The following is a 21,433-nucleotide window of genomic DNA, read 5'->3' on the forward strand; positions in this document are numbered from 1 at the left end:
CACCAGAGCAGTCCTTCTAGTTTTAGGTATTATTGCCTGGATTTCAACTGTGACAGGAGCTGTATCAGGTCCATACACAGGGAACATATACCTGTGTTGAAATCTGTATTTTAAAAATGTTAGCTCTCTTTTAAGACCTGACTTGTAACATTAATGTTCTAGTGTTGTTTCACATAATTGCTTACATACCAGTTAAGTTTTATTTCTTCGAATTTAATTGAAACCCAAAGGACAATCTCTCTATATTGTATAGAAATAAAGAACATTAGCCCTGGCTGGCATAGCTCAGTGGATTGAGCGCGGGCCTGAGGACCAGAGTATCGAGGTTCGATTCCCAGTCAGGGCACATGCCTGGGTTGCAGGCCAGTTCCCAGCAGGGGACTCAGGAGAGGCAACCACACATTGATGTTTCTCTCCCACTCTTTCTCCTTCCCTTCCCCTCTCTCGAAAAATAAATAAAAATATTTTTTAAAAAAAGAAATAAAGAACATTAATGAGTAAACCATTTGATACTTACACTCCCTTTAGACTTTCTGGATCCTACAATAGGAGGCAGTGAAGAAGCTTTCTGACTGAGGAAACAAATTGCAATTTAGAAATATGAGTGTTATTTACAAATAATAAACAATGGAAGACAACTGCCATCCCAACCTGGACGTCCACTGTTTACTGCTGTTGGTGTTTCACCAAAAAGTACCGTGTACTACCCCGGCTTCACAAAGGCCACCGTAAAACTGCCAAACTATTCCAAAAGGCGATCAGCGTTTTCCTGTCTACTACTGTAACTGATAGTTACAATAAACTTCTAGTACCAGCTTACATTTTTCATAACATTTTAATTTAATTGCCTGTATTTTCTATATGAATTTCAAATCATTTCTCAAGCTGAGTAGTGATTTTGCCAAACTGAGTTTAAAACAATACATTTCTCTTTTTTAAATTGTCTACTCTGTCCACCTCTGATAGACGCTTAGACTGGTAACACACTCACATTTATATTCAGTGAGTTTCTAAACCAGTTATTCTTGTCAAAAAATAAAAAACTTTCTCTAGCTATGGGAATGTTGTTTCATAGATGGATGTCTATATTATTAGGAAAAGACCTATGCTAGAACCCAAATGAACCTCGCTGTAAGAGGATAGATAAATGTAAATCACACTAACTTGTCTGAGAAAGGCCACCAGGAGTTACGCTTTTCTCACTGCCATCAATTACACACGGGAGCCAACAGCAGACTCATCCAGTGTTGCTTAGCAGATTGCGAAAGGATCTGATTTCATGGATGGGTTAGGACGGTTAGCAATAAGTCTGCTGGTAAACAATTCTACAGTGCTGAAAAAGCATGTGCTTCAAACAACATCCCTGAAATTTCATCTCATCTAATACTTATCTAGGAATAGCTGGCCTCTCTACTAGGCTTCACAAATGGAAAATTAATGCACAACATATTGGTGACCTTCTGGTCCATCTCTACAAGTATTTCATAGGTTCCCTGCAAATTATTGTGCAATAGCTCTCCATCTCCAATCATGGTGAAAATAAAAAAAAGGATCAATGTATATCACTTATGTTTTTCAGCCTCACTGACAAAGATTATATACTGTAATGTATACCAGTGGTCAGCAAAAGACTCAATGCCACTTCAAGTGGTAACTAAAATAAGCAAAATGAATGAGGATGAAAACTTACCCATAAGACCTTCTCATTGTTGACTTGTCAAAAAGTAATTCACTGTAAGGCAATTTCTTAAACTTATCTCTGCCGACAGCCACATAAAACTGTCCATTCTCCAATTCTTCCCCACTTTCAACAAGTTTTCCTTCTAAAGTATAAAGTCTGCCAAAATATGAATGCCAACAATTAAAATTTTAACAAGCATTGAAAGAACTGCTTAAAATTACAAAGTAAATAAAAACATTCTGTTCTTAATTTGGCTCATCTGTTACTATCCTAATTATTGAGTTACAAATGCTTCAAAGTCATTAGATTCAGCTAAATGCCAATGTTATAATGCAGACACACTTGCTATCTAGCTGTACAGTGTTTCATCCCAATGAACTTGGCAATCTAACATGAATATCCCCTGTGGCTGCCACATTAAGATTTTAGAGGGAAAGATTTAACTTGTATAGAATGTGGTGCTTTAAATAAAGCTCAGCTTCTGTTGAAGTTTGTCCTATTTATATTTTGTAAGCACTTTAAAAATTTATTTTCTTATCTTATTTGCCAAATTGATATGCCTCTTAAAGCATTCTGTATATGAGCAGCTGTCAGCCAATATACTACATCCAAACACACAAAACTGGATCAGAAAATATGAGGTGAGAGGTTGGGAGGTGAAAGAACCTATTGCCAGTATTAATGATGCAGAACTGCATAACATTCATGCTTCTTTCTTTTTTTCCCCTTTACTTCCTTCATCTTCCCAGAATGGATTCCACAAGAACCAACCTTTACTGTAAAACTGTTGCTGTGAGCTACAATTAATACGTTACTTATTAAAAGAACAGAAACAATTTTCTAAACAATTTGAAGTGTCCAGAGAACTTTTTAAAGAACAGGAAAAAAACAGAGTTTTAGAAAAACTACACAGAAAGAGAATGCATATATTTGAAGGTTATAATCAAAAGTTAGCAACTGGCAGGATTTCAAGATAACCATTAAAAAATTCTCTCAGACTTATTACATATAAAGGTCAGTGACATTTGCAAATTTAAAAAATTTCTTTGATCTGTCTGCTTGTTTACTGATTATGTAAATGGCCATATCATATGGAGCCACAAAGTACAAAGGAAATAGTCACCAAATTCCTGGAGTGTGTTTGTGTTGAGTTAGTACAAAGATGCCAAACTTTCTCCTTTTACAACATTGTACTCCTGTCCCTGCGGGTCTGAACGTCGACACTTCACCCAGAGTTCTGGTTTTCCTGCCTAGGGTTTCTGAATAGTTTTGAAATTTTGGACCTGACTCCTCTGTTGCAGAGGTGGGGAGGCTGTCGTGTGAACAGTAGGATAGCAGCGCCCTTGGCTTTTACCCACTAGATGGGACTAGTGGCTGCCCCATTCCCAGCTTGACCAGAAATGACTCCAGACACTGCCCAATGTCCTCAAGGAGCAAAACTGTCCCTGGTTGAGAAGCACTGGTTTAGACCCAGACATTCTTATGTCATTTTCCTTCAAAATAGAAAGATCTGAATCAGTAATTAAATTCTGTAGCTAGAAACTAAAAGGCAGCATAGCTGTGGATCTGGAAACAGCTATGACTGAGCTTTGACTGGTTTCCCCTGCAGGTGCGAAAAGGGTACTGGTTGTCGCCATTTTTTCTGTGACTCTTTCCACCCGCTTTCTTCCTCTGCTGCAGAACACAAGAAATACAAATAGGAAGTTGAACCAATTTTTATGGGATGCTTTTAATATATAAATATATTGATGTGCAGAAGGATCCAACCATAAGATTTTTTAATGTTCTGTTAAAGAAATATGGGCATGTCCAAAGTGAACAGCAACCAAACCTCACTCATATCTGGCATTATATTAAGGATGAACTTTCTCTAAGTATTCAAGTGTTTGGGGGACACATTAACTATATTTTCTTTTCTGTATTTGTACTTGCATAAATTTTATTTCTTTGTATGAATTTGTTCATATCAATATATGCATGAAAAGTATATCTTGGTTGTGCACTTGTGTCCATTTATCTGTCTGTACTTTATATTATTTATTTAGTGAGTATATTATTTATTTATGTACATGTGAAAACACACAACTATGTATCTAAAACAAATCAATATATGACTACTGAGATCTGCCTTCATTCCTAACCCCAAAATACAATCCAAAGAATCAAAGGTTTAAATGAAATTTTAAAGTACAAGATGAAAACACAGAGGAATATTTTTATAATCATGGAGTGAGAAAGACCTAAACAAGTCATAAAACTTAATGATCATAAAATAAGATTGAAAATTCAACATATCTATATGCAAAAAGAAGCATAAAGAATATCAAAAATACAAATTGGAAATATATTTAAAACTCATATAAGAAAGGGTAAACTTCTCTAATATGTAAAGAATGCCTATAAATCAGGAAGACAAATATACAAGGTCAGGTCAGATAGTTCATGTGTAACAGGAGATAAACATGTGGCAGTTACTTAGAGGATAACTGAGTAATGAAGAGCACCGGCTGTGGCACCATACTGCCCACTAACTCGGTTGATCTAGTCCTGCTAGCCACTATGTACATAATCTCAGGCATGCAACTTTCCCTCTCTGCATCCCGTGTTTCATTAAAAGAGAATAATAACACTACCTACCTCATAGGATTGCTAAATTACATTTAAAAATATAAAGCACTTGGAATGACGAATTACATAAAAGAAATAGTCAAAAGATGTCATTATTGTATATAAGTAAATAAAAATCAACAATGAAATACTACTCAACATGAATACAGAGCCAAAATGTTCACTTTCCAGCACGGGTGACAGTATGAAACACTGGCCCGCTCATGCATTTTTAGTGAGAGTGCAGGTTAGTACAAACTCTTTGAAGGACCACAGGCAGCATCTATCGAAATTTAAAATGCATTTACCATTAGACACAACAATTCCACTCCTAGACTTTAGTCTGCTGATAAACTCTACTTATATACAAAAACATGAGCATGTAAAAATGGAATACTGGAAATTATCTAAGTTGCCATCAAGAGTAGAATGTTAAAGTAGATTAGGGCACACTCATAAAATGGTATATTTTCCAGTTATTTAAAAAAAATCAAGATAGAACTATTTGTGCTCATAGAAATCTCCAAGATTTGTTGTTACAGTAAACAAGTAATGTATATTTATATATTTACTCATGTGTGTATGTGTGTTCCTATGTGTGTTTAAAAAAATAAAAGATGCATGGGTTTCTACATGTATGAAATATATCTGGTTAATACAGAAAAATACTAGGAAGGAGGACTGAGAACCCTGAAGGGAGAAAAATAGTTTTTATTTATATTTTTGTCCTATTTGAAAGGTTTTTTACTACATGCAAAGTATTACTTTCAATTATATTTATACATTTAATATATATTTATATATACCTAATTATATTTAAAATCCAAATGGCTATGAGACTATATATATTAATATATAGGAATATGTATATACAATAAACCAAAAGACATAATGTGTAATCATTTGAGAATTTATTTTTATCACATGTGTCTATAGATAGATATACATAGACATGAAAACAGGCATAAAACCTTGAGAGCAGGAGTGTATTCTACCTATGGAGTGTGTTAGAGAGATTGGGGTGGAGATAGGATTCAAGGCTTGCCAGAAAATTCTCGGTTAGCTTTCAAGTATTTGTATATTCCACATTATATATAATATATATTCTTAACATGTTCTAGACTTGTATATATTATTTGTAACCCTCCCACCTATAAAAAAATAAGTCAGCCTCCATCAAGGGATAATTTCATGGGCTTCACAATTAAAAAGCCCTGATTTTAATCTTCACTTAAAATTCAGAAATTGCAAAAAAATGCTTTTGATTTCTCAAGTTTAAAAAACTCCACTTAATTATCCTTTCTAACCTGCCTCTTCCTTAAATTCACTAACAGCTCCTTATGTCTGATGCCAGGCAAATATTTTGGACCATAAAAGAATCATAAATATCTCCTAAATAAAGGGACAGTTAATTAAGAGCCAAAAGCTGGCTCACTGAAAAAAGTTCTCAGCAAAGAGAATGCTACCTGTTTGTTCAGAAGAATAAAACTAGTTAATATTTGTTGACATGCCGCTATGTGCCAAGAACTGTTTTAAACTCCTTATGTGCATTATCTTCTTCCTTTAAAGCAACCCTGTAAGGTAAGCACTATTATATAAAGAAACTGAGGCATACAGAGCCTCAGGTGAGACAAAATTCAAGTTTGGGACCAGCAGCTTGAGAGCCTCCTGAAAATATTGTCAACAGTTCTGAAAACCATCCACTCACAAGATTATTTTGACTTACCTGTGAACAGCCCCACTCCTCAGAGTTATTTTCTCTGTGACCATCTGTAGGACATGATCCCACTGATTCAAGGCTTTTCTAGGGATGAGGAGGCGACAAGCTGGGCTTATGAGGTCTCCATTTGCTATGAGGCTGGGCAAAAAGCAAAGCCAGTGAGCCACACTATTTGAAACAATAATGCCGTTAAAGCTACAATGAAAACCCCAAACCAAAAGAAAACCACCAGCCAATTTCAATTTGACCTGCAAAGGCTTTGAACTTACAAGATAGTACAGGGTTCCTGAAGAGGTTTTCTGAATCGAGCTGACACATTTATCCTGCTGTGGATTACTGGTTTCACCTTTAAAAGCAAAGAAATACAAATCACTTAGCTTGTGTTAGTAGCTTTTTCTATTGAAGAAACACTACAGGTTTCCAGGGAACTGGCTGAGACCTGCTGTGCCTATGGTAAAACCTTGCTTTTTCCCATTTATATAAACACTCTGGGCTCGCCCCCTATCCGTACTGTGTGGCCTTCACGAAGCTCTCAAGAAAAATCTCCTTCTCCTGGGAACACTGCTCATGGTCTATGCTAACACAGAAATTGTTGGGCTGCAATGAGAGTTTCAAGGAAACTTTTTAAAACAATGCTTTCTGTAAAACAAAAATGAAATAATAATCCTATAAAATATAGAACTCTGAAAGTTCCTCCTCCAGCCACACACCCTATCTTCCCACCTCTCCCCATTAACCTTCTCTCTGAATCTAGACCCCACACATTCCTGACCTCACCCTAGTCTCTTTAGACTGACTCCATCACCTTTCCTTGACTTTTCTTCTTCCACTATCTATCAGTGCCCTTGAACCAGCACCCTCAATTCCTGAACTCCTGGTACCTGGGTGGGTCTAGTGATCTTTCCATCTTCCTTGCTTCTGGAGTACAGGCTACTGTTAGCAAGAATCACATCACCCCATGAGGTGCCCTCACCTGTGACAGAGCTTCTGTATCACCCAGACTCCTCCTCCTCCCAAGTCAATTACTTTTTACATTTCCTAAAGTGGATAACCCCAATCTCCTCTCATCTTAAACCGTACAGTCCCACTCCAGACACATTCACTCTCAGCAGACTGTTTCCTTCCAAACCTCAAGCATAGAGGCTAACAGTTATGCAACCCTTCAACCTCCATAGCCTGCCCATCCCACTCATCTACACCTTCACTGCTTTTCGCCTTTTCTGCCTGTCCCGGAAGAAGGATATGTATCCCTTTACAAAGTTAACTCCCACCTGGATTTTTCTATTTTCCCCCTGATGCTTCTATTTTCCCATAAATTATCTGGGCCCCTCCACCCCATCTGGTGTCCTTGCCCCTTTGGCCCTATCAAGCACTGTCCCATCCCTATCTGTCCTCCTCGTCCTTCATATTCCCACTTTCTCCTGCCCCTTCCTCTCTTCCATCCCCTGCTATCCCATCTCCATCTCCACCACTCAAAGATAATGCCCAAATCTTAAGCATGGCCTGTAAGAGCCCCCATGATGAACCACTGCTTACTCAGTTCCCTACCTCCCACCAGTGTAGACCCCAAGTCATGCACTTCAGTCAAACTAGCCTACTCCCCTCCATTCCCAAAACACACCACACGGCCACCACCACACCTTACTTAGTTCATCTTGCTCCTGTGCCTACAGTGCCCTCCTTTCTCTATTTGCTGGGTCCAGCTCAGTTACCCCTTGTCTTTATTTATTCTTCATTAACTTTCTGTCTCACTGCTACTGCTACTACAGTACAGATGACAGCGCTTTTTCTTCTAGGGCTTTTCCTCCCTGATTTGAAAAGAAAAGCTATAAGTATAGGGAACTGATTAATAAAATAGCTAACATTTATTACACTATATTTAAAGGAAAGCACATTAATAAGTAATTTGCAAGCAGTATATGTCATTTAATCATCAAAGCCATGCCCGGTAGCACTACTGCCCCATTTTACAAATGAAGAAAGTAGAGCATAATTAATTCATCTAAAATTACACATAATAAGGGACCAAGTTTAGTGTACCCATATCTATGAACCTCTATTTGTTATACACTTTACTAGTTATTTTAGAGATCAAATATTAAGCCTAAATAAGTTTTAGTACTCTTTGTCAAAATATGCCATTTTGAGAGTACTAAAAAGCATGAATCTTTCTCTTGCTGGTGACTAAAAACACCCCTTGCAACATCTGCTAGATGTACAATAAATGTTTAATAAAATTTAATTAAAAGATGCTCTAATTAATGGCACATGGACCAATGGATCAAAATAGAAAGCACAGAAACAAACCCACACAGACAAGTACATGGTCAATTAATTTACAAGAAAGGAGTCAATGTATGTAGAGAGGGGAAAGGACAGTCTTTTCAAGCAAACTAAATAGCCACACGCAAAAGAATGAAACTGAGCCCCTATATTACACCATACACAAAAAATCAACTCAAAATGGATTAAAAATTAAATGTAAGACCCAAACCCAAATCTCCTAAAAGAAAACATAGGGGGGTAAGCTCCTTGACAAGAGATAAGTGTTTGTGAGGATGCAGAGAAAAGTAAATCCTCATACAGTATTGGTGGAAATGCAAATTGGTTTAGCCACTATGGAAAACATTATGAAGGTTCCTCAAAAATTTGAAAAAAGAACTACCAAATAATCCAGAAATCCCACGTCTGGGTATTTATTCAAAGGAAATGAAAACAATATTTGAAGAGGTATCTGGAGCCCCATGTTCACTGCAGCATTATTCACAACAGCCAAGACATAGAAACCACTTAAGAGTCTATTGATGAATAAATGGATAACAAAATGTGAGATCTCTCCCTGCTCCTTCCTTCCTCCCTCCCTCCCTCCCTCCATTCCTCCTTCCCTCTCTCAAATATTATCTAGCCACAAATAAAAAGGAAATCCTGCCACTTGTGACAGCATAAATGAATCTTGAGGACATTATGCTAAATGCAATAAGCCATGAAGGACAAATACTGCACAATATCACTTATTGGGTTAGCAAAAAAGTCTGTGTGGTTTTTTTCGTAAAGTTAAAGACATGTATTTCATTTTCACCAATAACTTTATTGATTTGGGTATTTTAACTATATGTCGGCTATCTCTCATAGGGTGTAACAATGATTGGTCTCAATTAATGTTTCCATTTGATCACTATCAACTTCAACTGGTCTACCTGACTGTGGAACATCATCCAGGGAGAAATCTCCAGCACAAAACTTCACAAACCACTTTTGACATGTTCAGTCAGTCACAACACCTTCTCCACATGCTACACAAATCTTTATGATTTTTGCATTTCAGTTGAGTTTTTGAAATAATAAAAGCATAATATGCTGAAAATGTTCCATACTTCCTTCCATCTTCAATATAAAAATGACTACACAAAAATTCATCAATTTTGATAAGTTTCTTTTAAATGCATGCTGATATGACAGCTGTCACAAAACAATCTAACGAAATTGTTTTGAATGAAGTTAAAGACAACCAAGTATTACTAAAGCCATCCTACGGAAAAAAACAAATAAACTTTTTTGGTCAACCCAATATATGTAATCTTTTTTCTTTCAAAAGTCAAAATCATAGAAATAGAGAGTAGAAAAGCAACTGCCTGGGGTGAGGCAGGTAGGAAAAATGGGGAGAGTAAAAGAATACAAATGATTGGGCATAAGATGAATGAAGTGTGAGGATTCAATGTACAACACAGAAGAAAAATACTCCAATAACGAATTTAACATTTTTAATTTACTCATAATAATTTTACATTTTAAACCCAGACATTCTTGGACCTAAACTAACATTTACAGTGATGCTGACTTTTAAAAAAATTTTACTAGGTAATGCAGGCATCTAAAGAAAATTAAAATAGTAAAACGGGGCCTAAGTGAGAAGGGAGTGTCCTTCCTACTCCCGCTTCCCACCACAGACTTGCAACATTCCTTCAAAGACAGGCTACACATACGCATGAGCATTATCTTATGTAGGTACAATTTTAAAACACAGATGATATCCTGCTATACCCCTTCTTCCACACCTTTCTTTTTTCATTTAAAAATGTATAATGGAGACTGTTCCATATAAGTACTTAGGTAAGGGTTGCTTTATTCTTTCTAAAAGCTGTGTATATCCCACTCTATGATTACACCATAGTTTATTTAACCTGCCCCATAATGATGGTTTCTAACTTTTGCTATTGCAAATAATGTCATGATGTGTTTCCTTGAAAATACTTACTTGCACAAACATGTAAGTATATCTATATAATAAATTATTAAAATTGACAACTTGCTGAATAAAGGATAAGTGATTTTTTTGTTAAGTGAAATTTCTTGCCAGCTTACTCCTATCTTGAGAGTTCCTTGATTTATTTAATTCATACTATAGCATAAGAGAAATTGATTTACAAGGAATGCTGTTATGAGGCCAGGCATGTACAATGCCTTTAGGTGACTACAAATCCCTTTCCCATCAAATTGCTCACTTGTAAGGCTCAGCATGCTTAGCTGCAAATAAGTCTTTACCTGTGTGAAGAACAGGCCTTTCTAACTCTCGGCCTGTGCTAACAGTATCTTCCTTTCGAAATCCTCCACACTTTTTCAGTATCACTGTACTGCCTCCCTGATCACTTGATGATCACATCCCTGCCACATCCCTGGTTCTCTGCGGCCCTTCCCTGCCTTATTTTTTTTTCCATAACACCATCATCTGACATGTTGTATATTTTATTTATTTGATTTTCATTTTCTTGTGCCTTATGTTACTTTTTACTTACTCTCAATATTAACTAGCAATATACTTTATAATAACATACTTTATACTCAGTTGTTAATTTTTCAAGTCTCACCTATCAACCTTGATTTTAATACCTTGTTGGATTGTTAAAGTCAAGATAAAGATGAATAAGTTATATAAATAAATAACTTTAAAACTTGTGTTGAGTTGGCTAAAATATGCTACTTTTCAACACAGCATATATATTTATAACATACAGAATTTCATAAATACACATGAGTTATAATTGTGTAACTTTATTCTGGGTCTAAAAGTTATTGCTTGAATTAAAGCAAACCATCTGCTTGAAGCTGTTGTCTTCATTCAGCATAACAAAAGTATTGCCCAAATGTTCTTGATCTACCAGATGAATTATCACATTAATCTTTACTATATATTACTTTGAGTCATTATAGTTGAAATAACTGAATTAAGAATAAGAAATGATCCAAGTAATACATCTGAATTGAAAAAATATGCAAGATCACTGTATAAAACAACTGAAACCTTTTGGAAAATAATACCATTTTTCCTTTAAAATGCATTTTCTACTTGGCATTTAAAATGAAAACTTAATAATAAATTAAACTAAATTCACTGCACTAAGGGAGCTTTCCTAGAGCCCAATTCAGGGATTAAGTATTGGTCACTTGGTGCTAATCTAGAGACATCATGGTTAGATAATGAGAAACATAATAAACTAGACTATGTTCTTTAAATTTGTAAATTTTCTTAGTAACCCACAGACTCCCCCTGCCCTTTAAAATGTGAGAATAATGCTGAGTGTCAACACACCGAGTTGCAGAGGGTCACACTCACAGGGCGGACGGTGAGGCCCTCCCACCCAGACCCCTCTGCACCAGGAATGGCTCTCACTGGTGAGCAGGCTGACCGGCATTAGCTGTCCCATCTGTGACCACGCAAATCAAATGAAAATATATCAATTAAAACGCAAATTTGGACCCAGCCAAGCTAATATTTCTATTTGGTGTTGTCGGTTGGTGAGGGAATCAGCCCCAAGCAACAGCAGGATATGCCTACAGCTGACTTCTGCCTTCGGTCTGCACTGGGCAAACAGTATCTCAGAAAACCCAGTTCACTTGGACACTGAGAAGAAGTACGTTAGCCTGGTGAGCCAGAGAAGAGTCACGCCTTGAGTAAGATAAACAGATAGACAGACAGACTAAATATTGGCTAACTTGCTTCTTAGAAATATTCCCAAAGGTGGGAAAAGTGAATTACCCATGTGCACCAGGCTAGAATGGGGTAAGCCAGGCCTCCAGCCCAAGTCTCTGGTAACAGTCACATGTGCTTTCCAATACGTCATGCTGTCTCTGGTACCCGATTCACGTTGAATTTATGTCACCAATAGCCATTCCACATTAAATCATATGTAAAGCAAACAAAAATCTCCATCAATGCTCCATGTGAAACTGATAACTCTAAGTATATATCAATAATTTACCTTAACTTCATGAATTCCACATGACACATAGCAGGATATCCCAGCAGCTGGTAAAATTCAAATTAAAACCTGCATGACTTGAAAATGTGAATCTATTTCTTATAAAATAATTCAGGGAAACTAAATTATTATTGTGAAAATATATATTTGGAATAATAAGATTAAAATCTACAAACTGAATAATTGGCTAGAGATCTAAAATTCTAAATAGCAGGGCTAAATCACCAATTCAATGGCTAATACCCCATTTTCTTAATCTGTAAAAATAGGGACAATCCTACTAAACTAGCCCAAAGCAATGTTCCATGAGCTAATTAATGAAGTGGCAGTATAACCCCCTGGGGTTTGTAGTCTGCATACTTCAGAGAATGCACCTGCCTTAAATCTCAGCATCACCATCTATAGAACTCTAAACCAAAAAAACCAAATGAACTCAGTCTAAGGACCACAGAAAATGATGCTGTTAAACAAACACCATCACAAAAACCCAATGACCACTGTGAAAACTTACTATGCAATTTAGAAACTCATAGTTAAATCATATATAAACACTTACTTTTAAAAATATATCAGGATTTTGTGACTATCCATAAGGCAGACTTGAACATTAAGGACAAGGTTAAATACTAAAGTGAATAATTTGCAAAATATAGGCCAACCTGTACAAAGATTCTTTGACTCTATTTTCCTTATTCTATGAATTTAAGAAAAAAATGAGTTCTCAAAAAGGTAATCTTTGAGGAAATTTTGTTACTACTTTTAAAAAATGGAACACAGCATTGAAATGGAGCACAAAGTCCTTTACAAAACATTTCATCAGTTTTCACCAATTTTGATAAATGAGAAGGGAAATTTAAAAATATATATATCCAGAGTAATAACAGCTTCCCTCAGAGGCAATCTGCCATTTTTTTCCTATCTAAGGAAATATATTTTGATAATTGTTACAAAATTTGAGAAATAAAATGCATCTACTATGCTTGTGTCATTAAGATTATATTTACATCACTAAATATTTCAGTGTTTTTCTTCATTTTCAAGTAAACTAAGAGATCTTTTGACCTCTGGAGGCAGAAAGTTGTAGAACACTATTGTTCCCAACACGACAACCAAAACTGAGAGATAAGCTAAAAATCATAATTTTAAAAAATGCATCGAAGAGCTTAGGGTGCAAAGAAGTCTAAATGAACTAAACTCTGTAGAGGGATGAGCCTTTTCTAAGTGAGAAGAAACCCAGAGCCGCTTTCACCCCAGGGCACAGGAGGCAGAGGAGCACAACTTCCCATAAATGGCCAGCCTGTGTGTGGGCTGGCATGACAGACAGACCCAAGAGCAAATCTACACTGCCCACCAATTCTCCCCCGGCCCCTTCTTTAAGTGCACAGAAGTGGGACAAAGCTAAGAGCAGGGTAAAAGAGCAATCGAGGAAAGCCCATGGTGTGGAAAGCGGTGGGATGGGGGAGCTAGCAGAGAGAGAGAGAGAGAGAGAGAGAGAGAGAGAGAAAATTTCAAGGATGTAAACAGCTAATAGTTGAAATAAAAGCAAAAGATCTCTCTCTAATCTCACCAGTATAAAACCCAAAACCCTGCTAGGGAGGGGGCAAGCTGTAATTTTGCCCAAAAATGTTTGAAATCACTGGTACACTGAAACTAATAAAAGCTGCAACTTAGTCCACCCCCAACTCAATGATGAATTATGCTGAGATCAGCCTCTCACACTAGCAGCTCAAGAAAAAAGGCTGTGCTATTTTCCTGTGAGTATTATCTACTTTCAGATCCTACAAAATGACCAGCATACAATAAAATTATAAAACACATAAATAAATGGGACAATATGACCTATTATCAAGAGGAAAAATAAAGTCGAATTCACAATGACTGTGATGTTGAAATTAGCAAATTAAGATTTTAAACAGTTATTATAAGTATATTAAGTCTATAAAATAGGTAGAAAAAACACATGAAAGAGGGGAAATTTTAGCCCAGAAATTAAAAATAACCAAATGAAAATTCTAGAGCTAAAAAACAGGGTATGTGAAATAAAGAAGTCATTCCACGGACTTAATAGCAGATTAGGCACAATAGAAGAAAGGATGAGTCAATTCAAAGACAAAGATTTATCAAGGTAAAGCACAAAAAAATAAATCTGGTTAGAGCATCAGAGATATGTAAAACAAATGATGTAACATGGGTAACTGGAGTCAAGGAGATGAAAGAATGGGCTAGAAGAAATATTTACAGAGAAAAATAGACAAAAGTTTCCAAAAAATAAAAGATATCAATTAAGATTCAAAAATTTCAGTGAACCACAATCAGAATAAATTTTTTTTAAAACCCACCCCAGTCACACCATAGTCAAAGTACAATAAGAGAAAACACACACATTTAATTCAGAGGACTAACATGAAAAATTATGACTGGCTTCCCTCAGAAATAAATGTATGCCAGAAAATAATAAAATATTACCTTTAAAGTGCAGAAAGAAAAAAAATGTTAAGCTGGAATTCTATACCCAGAGAAAATACCTTTCAAAGTGGGAGGTAAAATTAAAACATTTTTTACAGACAGACAAAAGCCAAAATAACTTTGTTAGCAGACCCACACGACCAGAAATTGTGAAGAAAGCTCTTCAGACTGCAGAGACATAATACGAAATGAGTGTCTGGATCTGCACAACATTACTAAAGACACTGAAATAAAATCTGTGAGTAATTTTATTTTTTTTAAGATTTTTTTAATTTATCTTTAGAGGGGAAGGGAAGGAGAGAGGAGGAGAAACATCAATGTATGGTTGCCTTTTGTGCGTCCCCTGCTGGGAACTGGCCTGCAGGGAACCGGCCTGTAACCCAGGCATGTGCCCTGACTGGGAATCGAACTGCGATTGTATGGTTCGCAGGCCCACGCTCAATCCACTGAGCTAAAAATCTGTGAGTAATTTTAAAGTCTTCAATTTTTATAATTTTAAAGATTATTTTAAAGCAAAACAATAATAATGACTCACAGGGTTTATAATATTTGGAAGCAAAATATTTAACGACAATGCAAAGATACAAGTGAAGTTAAATTAAATTATACTGTAGTAAAGTTCCTCACCATGAATGAACTGGTAAAATATTATTTGAGAGCAAACTAAATAAGTTAAAGACACACAGTGTAAATTCTAGAGTAATCACTAAAAAAATATCATGAAGAGGCATGGCTAAAAATCCAATTGGAAGATTAAATGGAGTAATGTTTTTAAAATTCCATGAATCTAAAGAAGGAAAAAAGGAACAAAAACTAAATGTTAGGTGGAACAAACAAACAATAATATAGTAGACTCAAAACAAATCATGCTAGCAATTCAGTAAATGCAAATAAACAAAAAACTTCCATTGAATGGCAAAGATGGACAGACTGAATAAAGAAACAAGATCCAACCATACACTATTTATAAGAGACACACTTTAAATACAAAGACGTGAATAGATTTAAAGTAAGAGGATGAAAACATATACCATGCAGATATTACTCAAGGAAATGCAGATTTTCTATCAATCTATGAAAGATTACAACAGATACATAAAGCTTATTTGTTCCATTAATTTATGTAACAGATTTATATTAAGGGGCATTTTAATGTATATTTTAGAGAAGTGTCTATTTAGGTTCTTTGTCCATTTTTAGGCAAATTGTTTTTGTGTGTTGAGTTTTCTAAGTTCTTTTTAAATTTTGGATATTAACTCTTTATCAGATATATTGGCAAATAAGTTCTCCCATTCTGTGAGTTGTCTTATTTTTTGGGTGATCTCCTTTGCTGTGTAAAACCTTTTCAATTTGATGTAGCCCCATTAGTTTATCTTTTTTTTCAGTTCCCCTCGCCTGGGGAGATATATCCAATAAAATATCGCTATTAGCAATGTCCAGGACTTCATTGCCTATGTTTTCTTCTAGGATTTTCACAGTTTCAGGTCTAATATTTAAGTCTTTAATCCATTTTGAATTTATTCTTGAGTGTGGTATAAGAAGGTGGTCTAGTTTCATTTTTCTGCATGTTATCTGTCCAATTTTCCCAACACTATTGAATAAACTATCTTTAGTCCATTGTATGTGCTAACTTCCTCAGTTGAATATTAATTGACTATAAAGGTATGGGCTTATTTCTGGGCTCTCTGTTCTGTTCCTTTGATCTATATGTCTGTTTTTATTAGTAACAGGCTGCTTTGATTATTATGGTTTTATAGTATAGTTTGATATTAGGTAACATGATTCCTCCAAATTTGTCTTCTTTCTCAGAATCACTGTTGTTATGTGGGGCCTTTTGTGGTGCCATATAAATTTTTGAAATATTTGTTCTAGTTCTGTGACATATAACATTGGAATCTAGATGGGAATTGTGTCGAATCTATAGCTTGCTTTGGGTAGTATGGACATTTTAATGATTTAATTCTTCCTGTCTATGAACACATATGTCCTTCCACTTATTTGTATTCTCTTCAATTTCTTTCTTCAGTGTCTTATAATTTTCTGAGACATACAGGTGGTTAACAGACATATGAAAAGATGCTCAATGTTACTAACAATCAGAGTAATGCAAATTAAAAGCACAATGAGATACTACCTCACACCTGTCAGAATGGCGATCATCTATAAATTAATAAACAAATACTGACCAGAATGTAGAAAAAAAAGGAACCCTTTTGTACTGTTGGTGGGAATGCAAAGTGGTGCAACCACTGTGGAAGACAGTATGAGATATCTCAAAAAATTAAAAATGGATCTGCCTTTGACCCAGAGTTTTCATTTCTAGGAATATATCCAAAGAATCCCAAAATCCTACTTCAAAAGAACATAAGCACCCCTATGTTCAATGCAACATTATTTACTATCACCAAGATATAAAAGCAGCCTAAGTGCCATTTAGTAGATGAGTGGATAAAATACCTGTGGCATATTTATACAATGGAATACTACTTGGTCAAAAAAAAGAAAACGGTTTATCCTTTTTACAGTGTGGATGGACCTGGAGAACATTATGCTAAGTGAAATAAGCCAGTCAGAGAAAGAGGAATACCATATGATTTTACTTATATGTGGAATCTAATGAACAAACTGAACTAATAAGCAAATTACAGACTTATAGATAGAGATCAGCATGACAGCTATTGAGGGAGTGGATGGATTGAGCAAAAAGGAAAAAAGCCTCATCAACATGGACAACAGTATGGTAATTGCAGGGGGGAAGGATAAGGGTGTTAAATGAAAATGGAAAAAACTTTTTTAGTTTTTTTAAATATAAAATAAAAATGAAACAAATGCATATATTAAACTTGGATATTTCTTTAAAAATATACTCTATACAATATCTAACATACTAAAATATCTTTTTCTAGTATTGTACTCTTTTAGACTAAGAAAATTAAGCTCCAGAAATGCTGTTAATTTGAAATAGTATAGCTCCCAAATATTTTGGGTATTTGATCTCGTATGGTATGGAAGAAAAACAAACGAGGAATGTCAACTGGAAACTCCATCACAGCGTGTGGTCTGAGCTCCATTCTGCTGTGACCACTCTCGGTTCCTTACACAAAGGACTCCTCTTCTGACCATGCCTAAGTGTTGGTGCTTCCTCCAGGGCTCCATCCCTGCCCTCTTCTCTGTAACTCAAACAAAGGCTCTCCCTGGCCAAATTTATCCAACCCAATGTTATTTATTATCAACATCATTTTGCTAATGATGATCAAATCTCTATCGCAGCCCGATCTTTCTCCTCATTTCCATCAAATCTCGATCTTTAGCCCAGATCCCTCTACACACACCAAACCTGTATAACCAACTGGACATGCCTAATTCTTTACAACTGCTAAAAGGCAGTTAAACCAAAGATTTGTAAAATCTTTTGTACCTAAACCCTCATCAATTCAGCAGTCACTACAAGAATATCTTTTCTGCATTATTAAATTTGTAAAAATCTCCCGCAATTTTTAAGGCAGTTGAAAAAAATCTAGCATAAGACACATCATCACTCCTACAAACAGACAACGATGAAGTCCAATAGCTTCTTCCTCCACAAATTTGCTTCATCTGCCTCCTCCTCTACACACTTCATGGCCCAGGTCAAGGTCCTCACACACCCTGACATGAGCTACATCCAGTATGGTCCAACCACTATTTCTACCTCCAGCATCTTTCCTCTTTCATCTACTTACTTCTGAATTAGCCTTCCTGAAGCACAGAGGCAAACATGTGACTTCCCCAGGCAAACAGCTTCCAAGGCTGTCACTGACTTCATATAAAGTCAACATGTTAGAATTGAATATTCGAGATCATATTTGAGTTGGGGCCATCCTACCATACCCTGACCTAATTTCTCGCAATTCTACCCTTACCCCTCACTTAGCTGGATGTAACCCTTTCCTCAGAAATTCCATATCATTTTGTCTGAATAGCTCATAGAACATTTTTCATAGGTATAACATATTCCCCTTGTATTATCAATATTTATATGGACCACTTCTCATTTTTTTATTTTAGCAGAGAACCTCATCTATAACTGAAAGACCAATTCATGGTGCTTTAGATGTAGAATTCATTCAGTAAACACTTTAATTAAATAAAATTAGAACCAATTTTTTGAGCCTATAACATGCCCAAAACTATATCAAATAATTTTCACATGTTACCAGGACTTTCATAATATCTTTATAGGAGCTATTTTCAAATAAGTTTAAAATTGTAAAACACATCAGAATTTCTAGAATGTTTTCATTTATAGTGACACCTGTTCCTCGAAATAACACTGAGAGGTTAGTATTATTCCAGCTGCATGGATGGGAAAAGATGAGCCTCTCTACCCATCAAAGGCACACCACATGCAAGGAAACAGTCAAAGGATCCACTTCTTCTGATTCCCAGTCCAGGGTTCATTCCTACTGTTAACATTGCTCAAGACAGTAACTGATCACTAGTAGAAATAGTAGACACATATTTGCACCCATTTAAATGAGATGTTTCTTGAATCATACAATGAAGATATGCAAATATTTATATATTGGTACAGCTAGATGGCACTCTTATTCAGTGGTCTCAGTATTTTTTCAAGAGCATTCAAGTTTCTCCTTCTCTAGCACCTGTCAAATATTCTTTACATGATTATATCAGCACAGTTTATGGAATCCCAATTGAATGAAAATTAAAATCTTTTAAACCCTAAAACTCCTAGAGATTCTGGAAAGGCATGGTGGCAAAATCAGTCCAGCCACTTAAATATTTTGGAGAGAATGTTTTCATCAGCATGGTCATATAATAATAAAAATTCCAACCACTTAAACCTCAGTGAGAATCTAGTTATGAAAGACCTCTCTAATTATAATGAACAAGCTGGGTAGAATATTCCCAGAAGGGTCCAATTAGTTTCTATGATCTGATGAAATGTCTCACCTGAGCTTGGGTCCTCTACAGGTCCCCATGTTTGCTGCACCCAGTCCAGGGCTTGACTCCCTGAGGAAGGCTGAGGGTTCACCTGCTGGTTGTGAGTTATCATCTCTTATTCAGAGGGTTATTTTTCCATCAATAATGGATATATTAGCATCAGTTTGCTGATTTGTCTTTCGAACTAGTCTCTAAAATAAAACAGGAAAACAACTCAAAACAAATTTTGATGTGGGTTCATGAGTTGTAACCGGTGTACCACTCTGGTGGGGGATAATGATAATGGGAGTGGCTGGGCATGTAGGGTGTACACTGGGAAATCTGTACCTTCCTCTCAATTTTGCTGTGAACCTAAAACTGCTCTAAAAAATAACATCTAGCCCTGGCTGGTGTAGCTCAGTGGTTGAGCACGGACCTGCGAACCAGACAATCGCAGTTCGATTCCCAGTCAGGGCACATGCCTGGGTTGCAGACCAGTTCCCAGCAGGGGACTCACAAGAGGCAACCATACATTGATATTTCTCTCCTTCTCTCCTTCCTTTCCTCTCTAAAGATAAATAAATAAAATCTTTAAAAAAAAATAACATCTAGAGTTCCGGCCAAGATTGAGGCATAGATAGAAACCATTCACTTCCTCTCACAACCAAAAGGAGGATGAAAACCAATCTAAAATCAATAAACAACCAGAAGCACCAGAAAATCAAAGTACATGGAACTCCAACAACCAAAAAATTACAAAAAATTAACCAGAAAAACCAGACCATAAGGTAGATGCCGCAGGGCAGGCAACTGAGAAAAACCGAGGCGAGGCAGCCAAGGGGCAGGGCTGACTGCAGAGCTCATTGGAGCTGTGTGGGAGGGAAGGACTTCAGGGGAACACTGAGACTCAGAGTCGACTGTGGGCTATGGATGGGGCAGTAAGAGACAGCTCCAGTCTGAGGAAGAGTCTGTTGGAAAGTGCGCTAGAGAGGAACAGGCAAGCTGGGCTGTTCCCTCTCTGGCCCCTCCCCCACAGGCAGTGCAGCAGAGGGCTGCCCTGCCCGGGTGAATACCTAAGGCCCCACTCCCTTACAATACATCAGCTGAGCCAAGACAAAGAAATAGGGCCCAAATGAAAAAACACAGCAAAACCTCAGAACTAAGAGATGAGGACATTGCCAGCCTAACTGATGGAGAATTTAAAGCCCTGGTAATCAAAATGCTCACAGAACTGACTGAGCTTGGTCAAAAGATGAAAGAACAAAACAAAGATACCCAAAATGAAATAAAGCAAAATATTCAGAGAACAAACGGTGACAAGAAGGAAACCAGGACTCAAAGCAACAATTTAGAATAAAAGGACGAAATAAACATCCAACTGGATCAGAACAAGGAAACAAGAATCCAAAAAAATGAAAAAAGGCTGAGGATTCTCTGGGACAACCTGAACGTTACAATATCTGAATTATAGGGATGCCAGAAGGAGAACAACAGCAAGAAATTGAAAACTTATTTGAACAAATAATGAAGGAAAACTTCCACAATCTGAAAAAGGAAATAGACTTCCAGGAAGTCCAGGAAGCCCAGAGAGTCCCAAAGAAGTTGGACCAAAAGAGGAACACAGCAAGGCACATAATCACTAAGCTACCCAAGATTATAGACAAAGAGAAAATCCTAAGAGTAGCAATATAAAAGTAGACAGTTACTTACAAAGGAGTTCCCATAAGGCTATCAGTTGATTTCTCAAAAGAAACCTTACAGGCAAGAAGGAGCTGGAAA

The 21,433-nt window shown here is 36.4% G+C and overlaps 1 protein-coding gene across 3 annotated transcripts in view; it reads right to left on the bottom strand.

Annotated features, from left to right (window-relative positions):
- Positions 1-21,433, bottom strand: part of DCDC2 (doublecortin domain containing 2) — a 175,908-nt gene that overhangs the window by 97,814 nt on the left and 56,661 nt on the right. For all 3 annotated transcript variants that reach the window (XM_037136084.2, XM_053668276.1, XM_053668274.1), the window contains exons 4-7: positions 6,278-6,354; positions 6,015-6,146; positions 1,691-1,837; positions 518-572 (exon numbers count right to left, since the gene is read on the bottom strand). In XM_037136084.2, the coding sequence (XP_036991979.2) occupies positions 518-572; positions 1,691-1,837; positions 6,015-6,146; positions 6,278-6,354 (411 nt within the window). The remainder of the gene's footprint in view (positions 1-517; positions 573-1,690; positions 1,838-6,014; positions 6,147-6,277; positions 6,355-21,433) is intronic.

The sequence above is a fragment of the Artibeus jamaicensis genome, unplaced genomic scaffold, assembly GCF_021234435.1.
Source record: "Artibeus jamaicensis isolate MK-2021 breed Jamaican fruit bat unplaced genomic scaffold, CSHL_Jam_final contig_482, whole genome shotgun sequence".
In the NCBI taxonomy this organism is placed as follows: domain Eukaryota; kingdom Metazoa; phylum Chordata; class Mammalia; order Chiroptera; family Phyllostomidae; genus Artibeus; species Artibeus jamaicensis.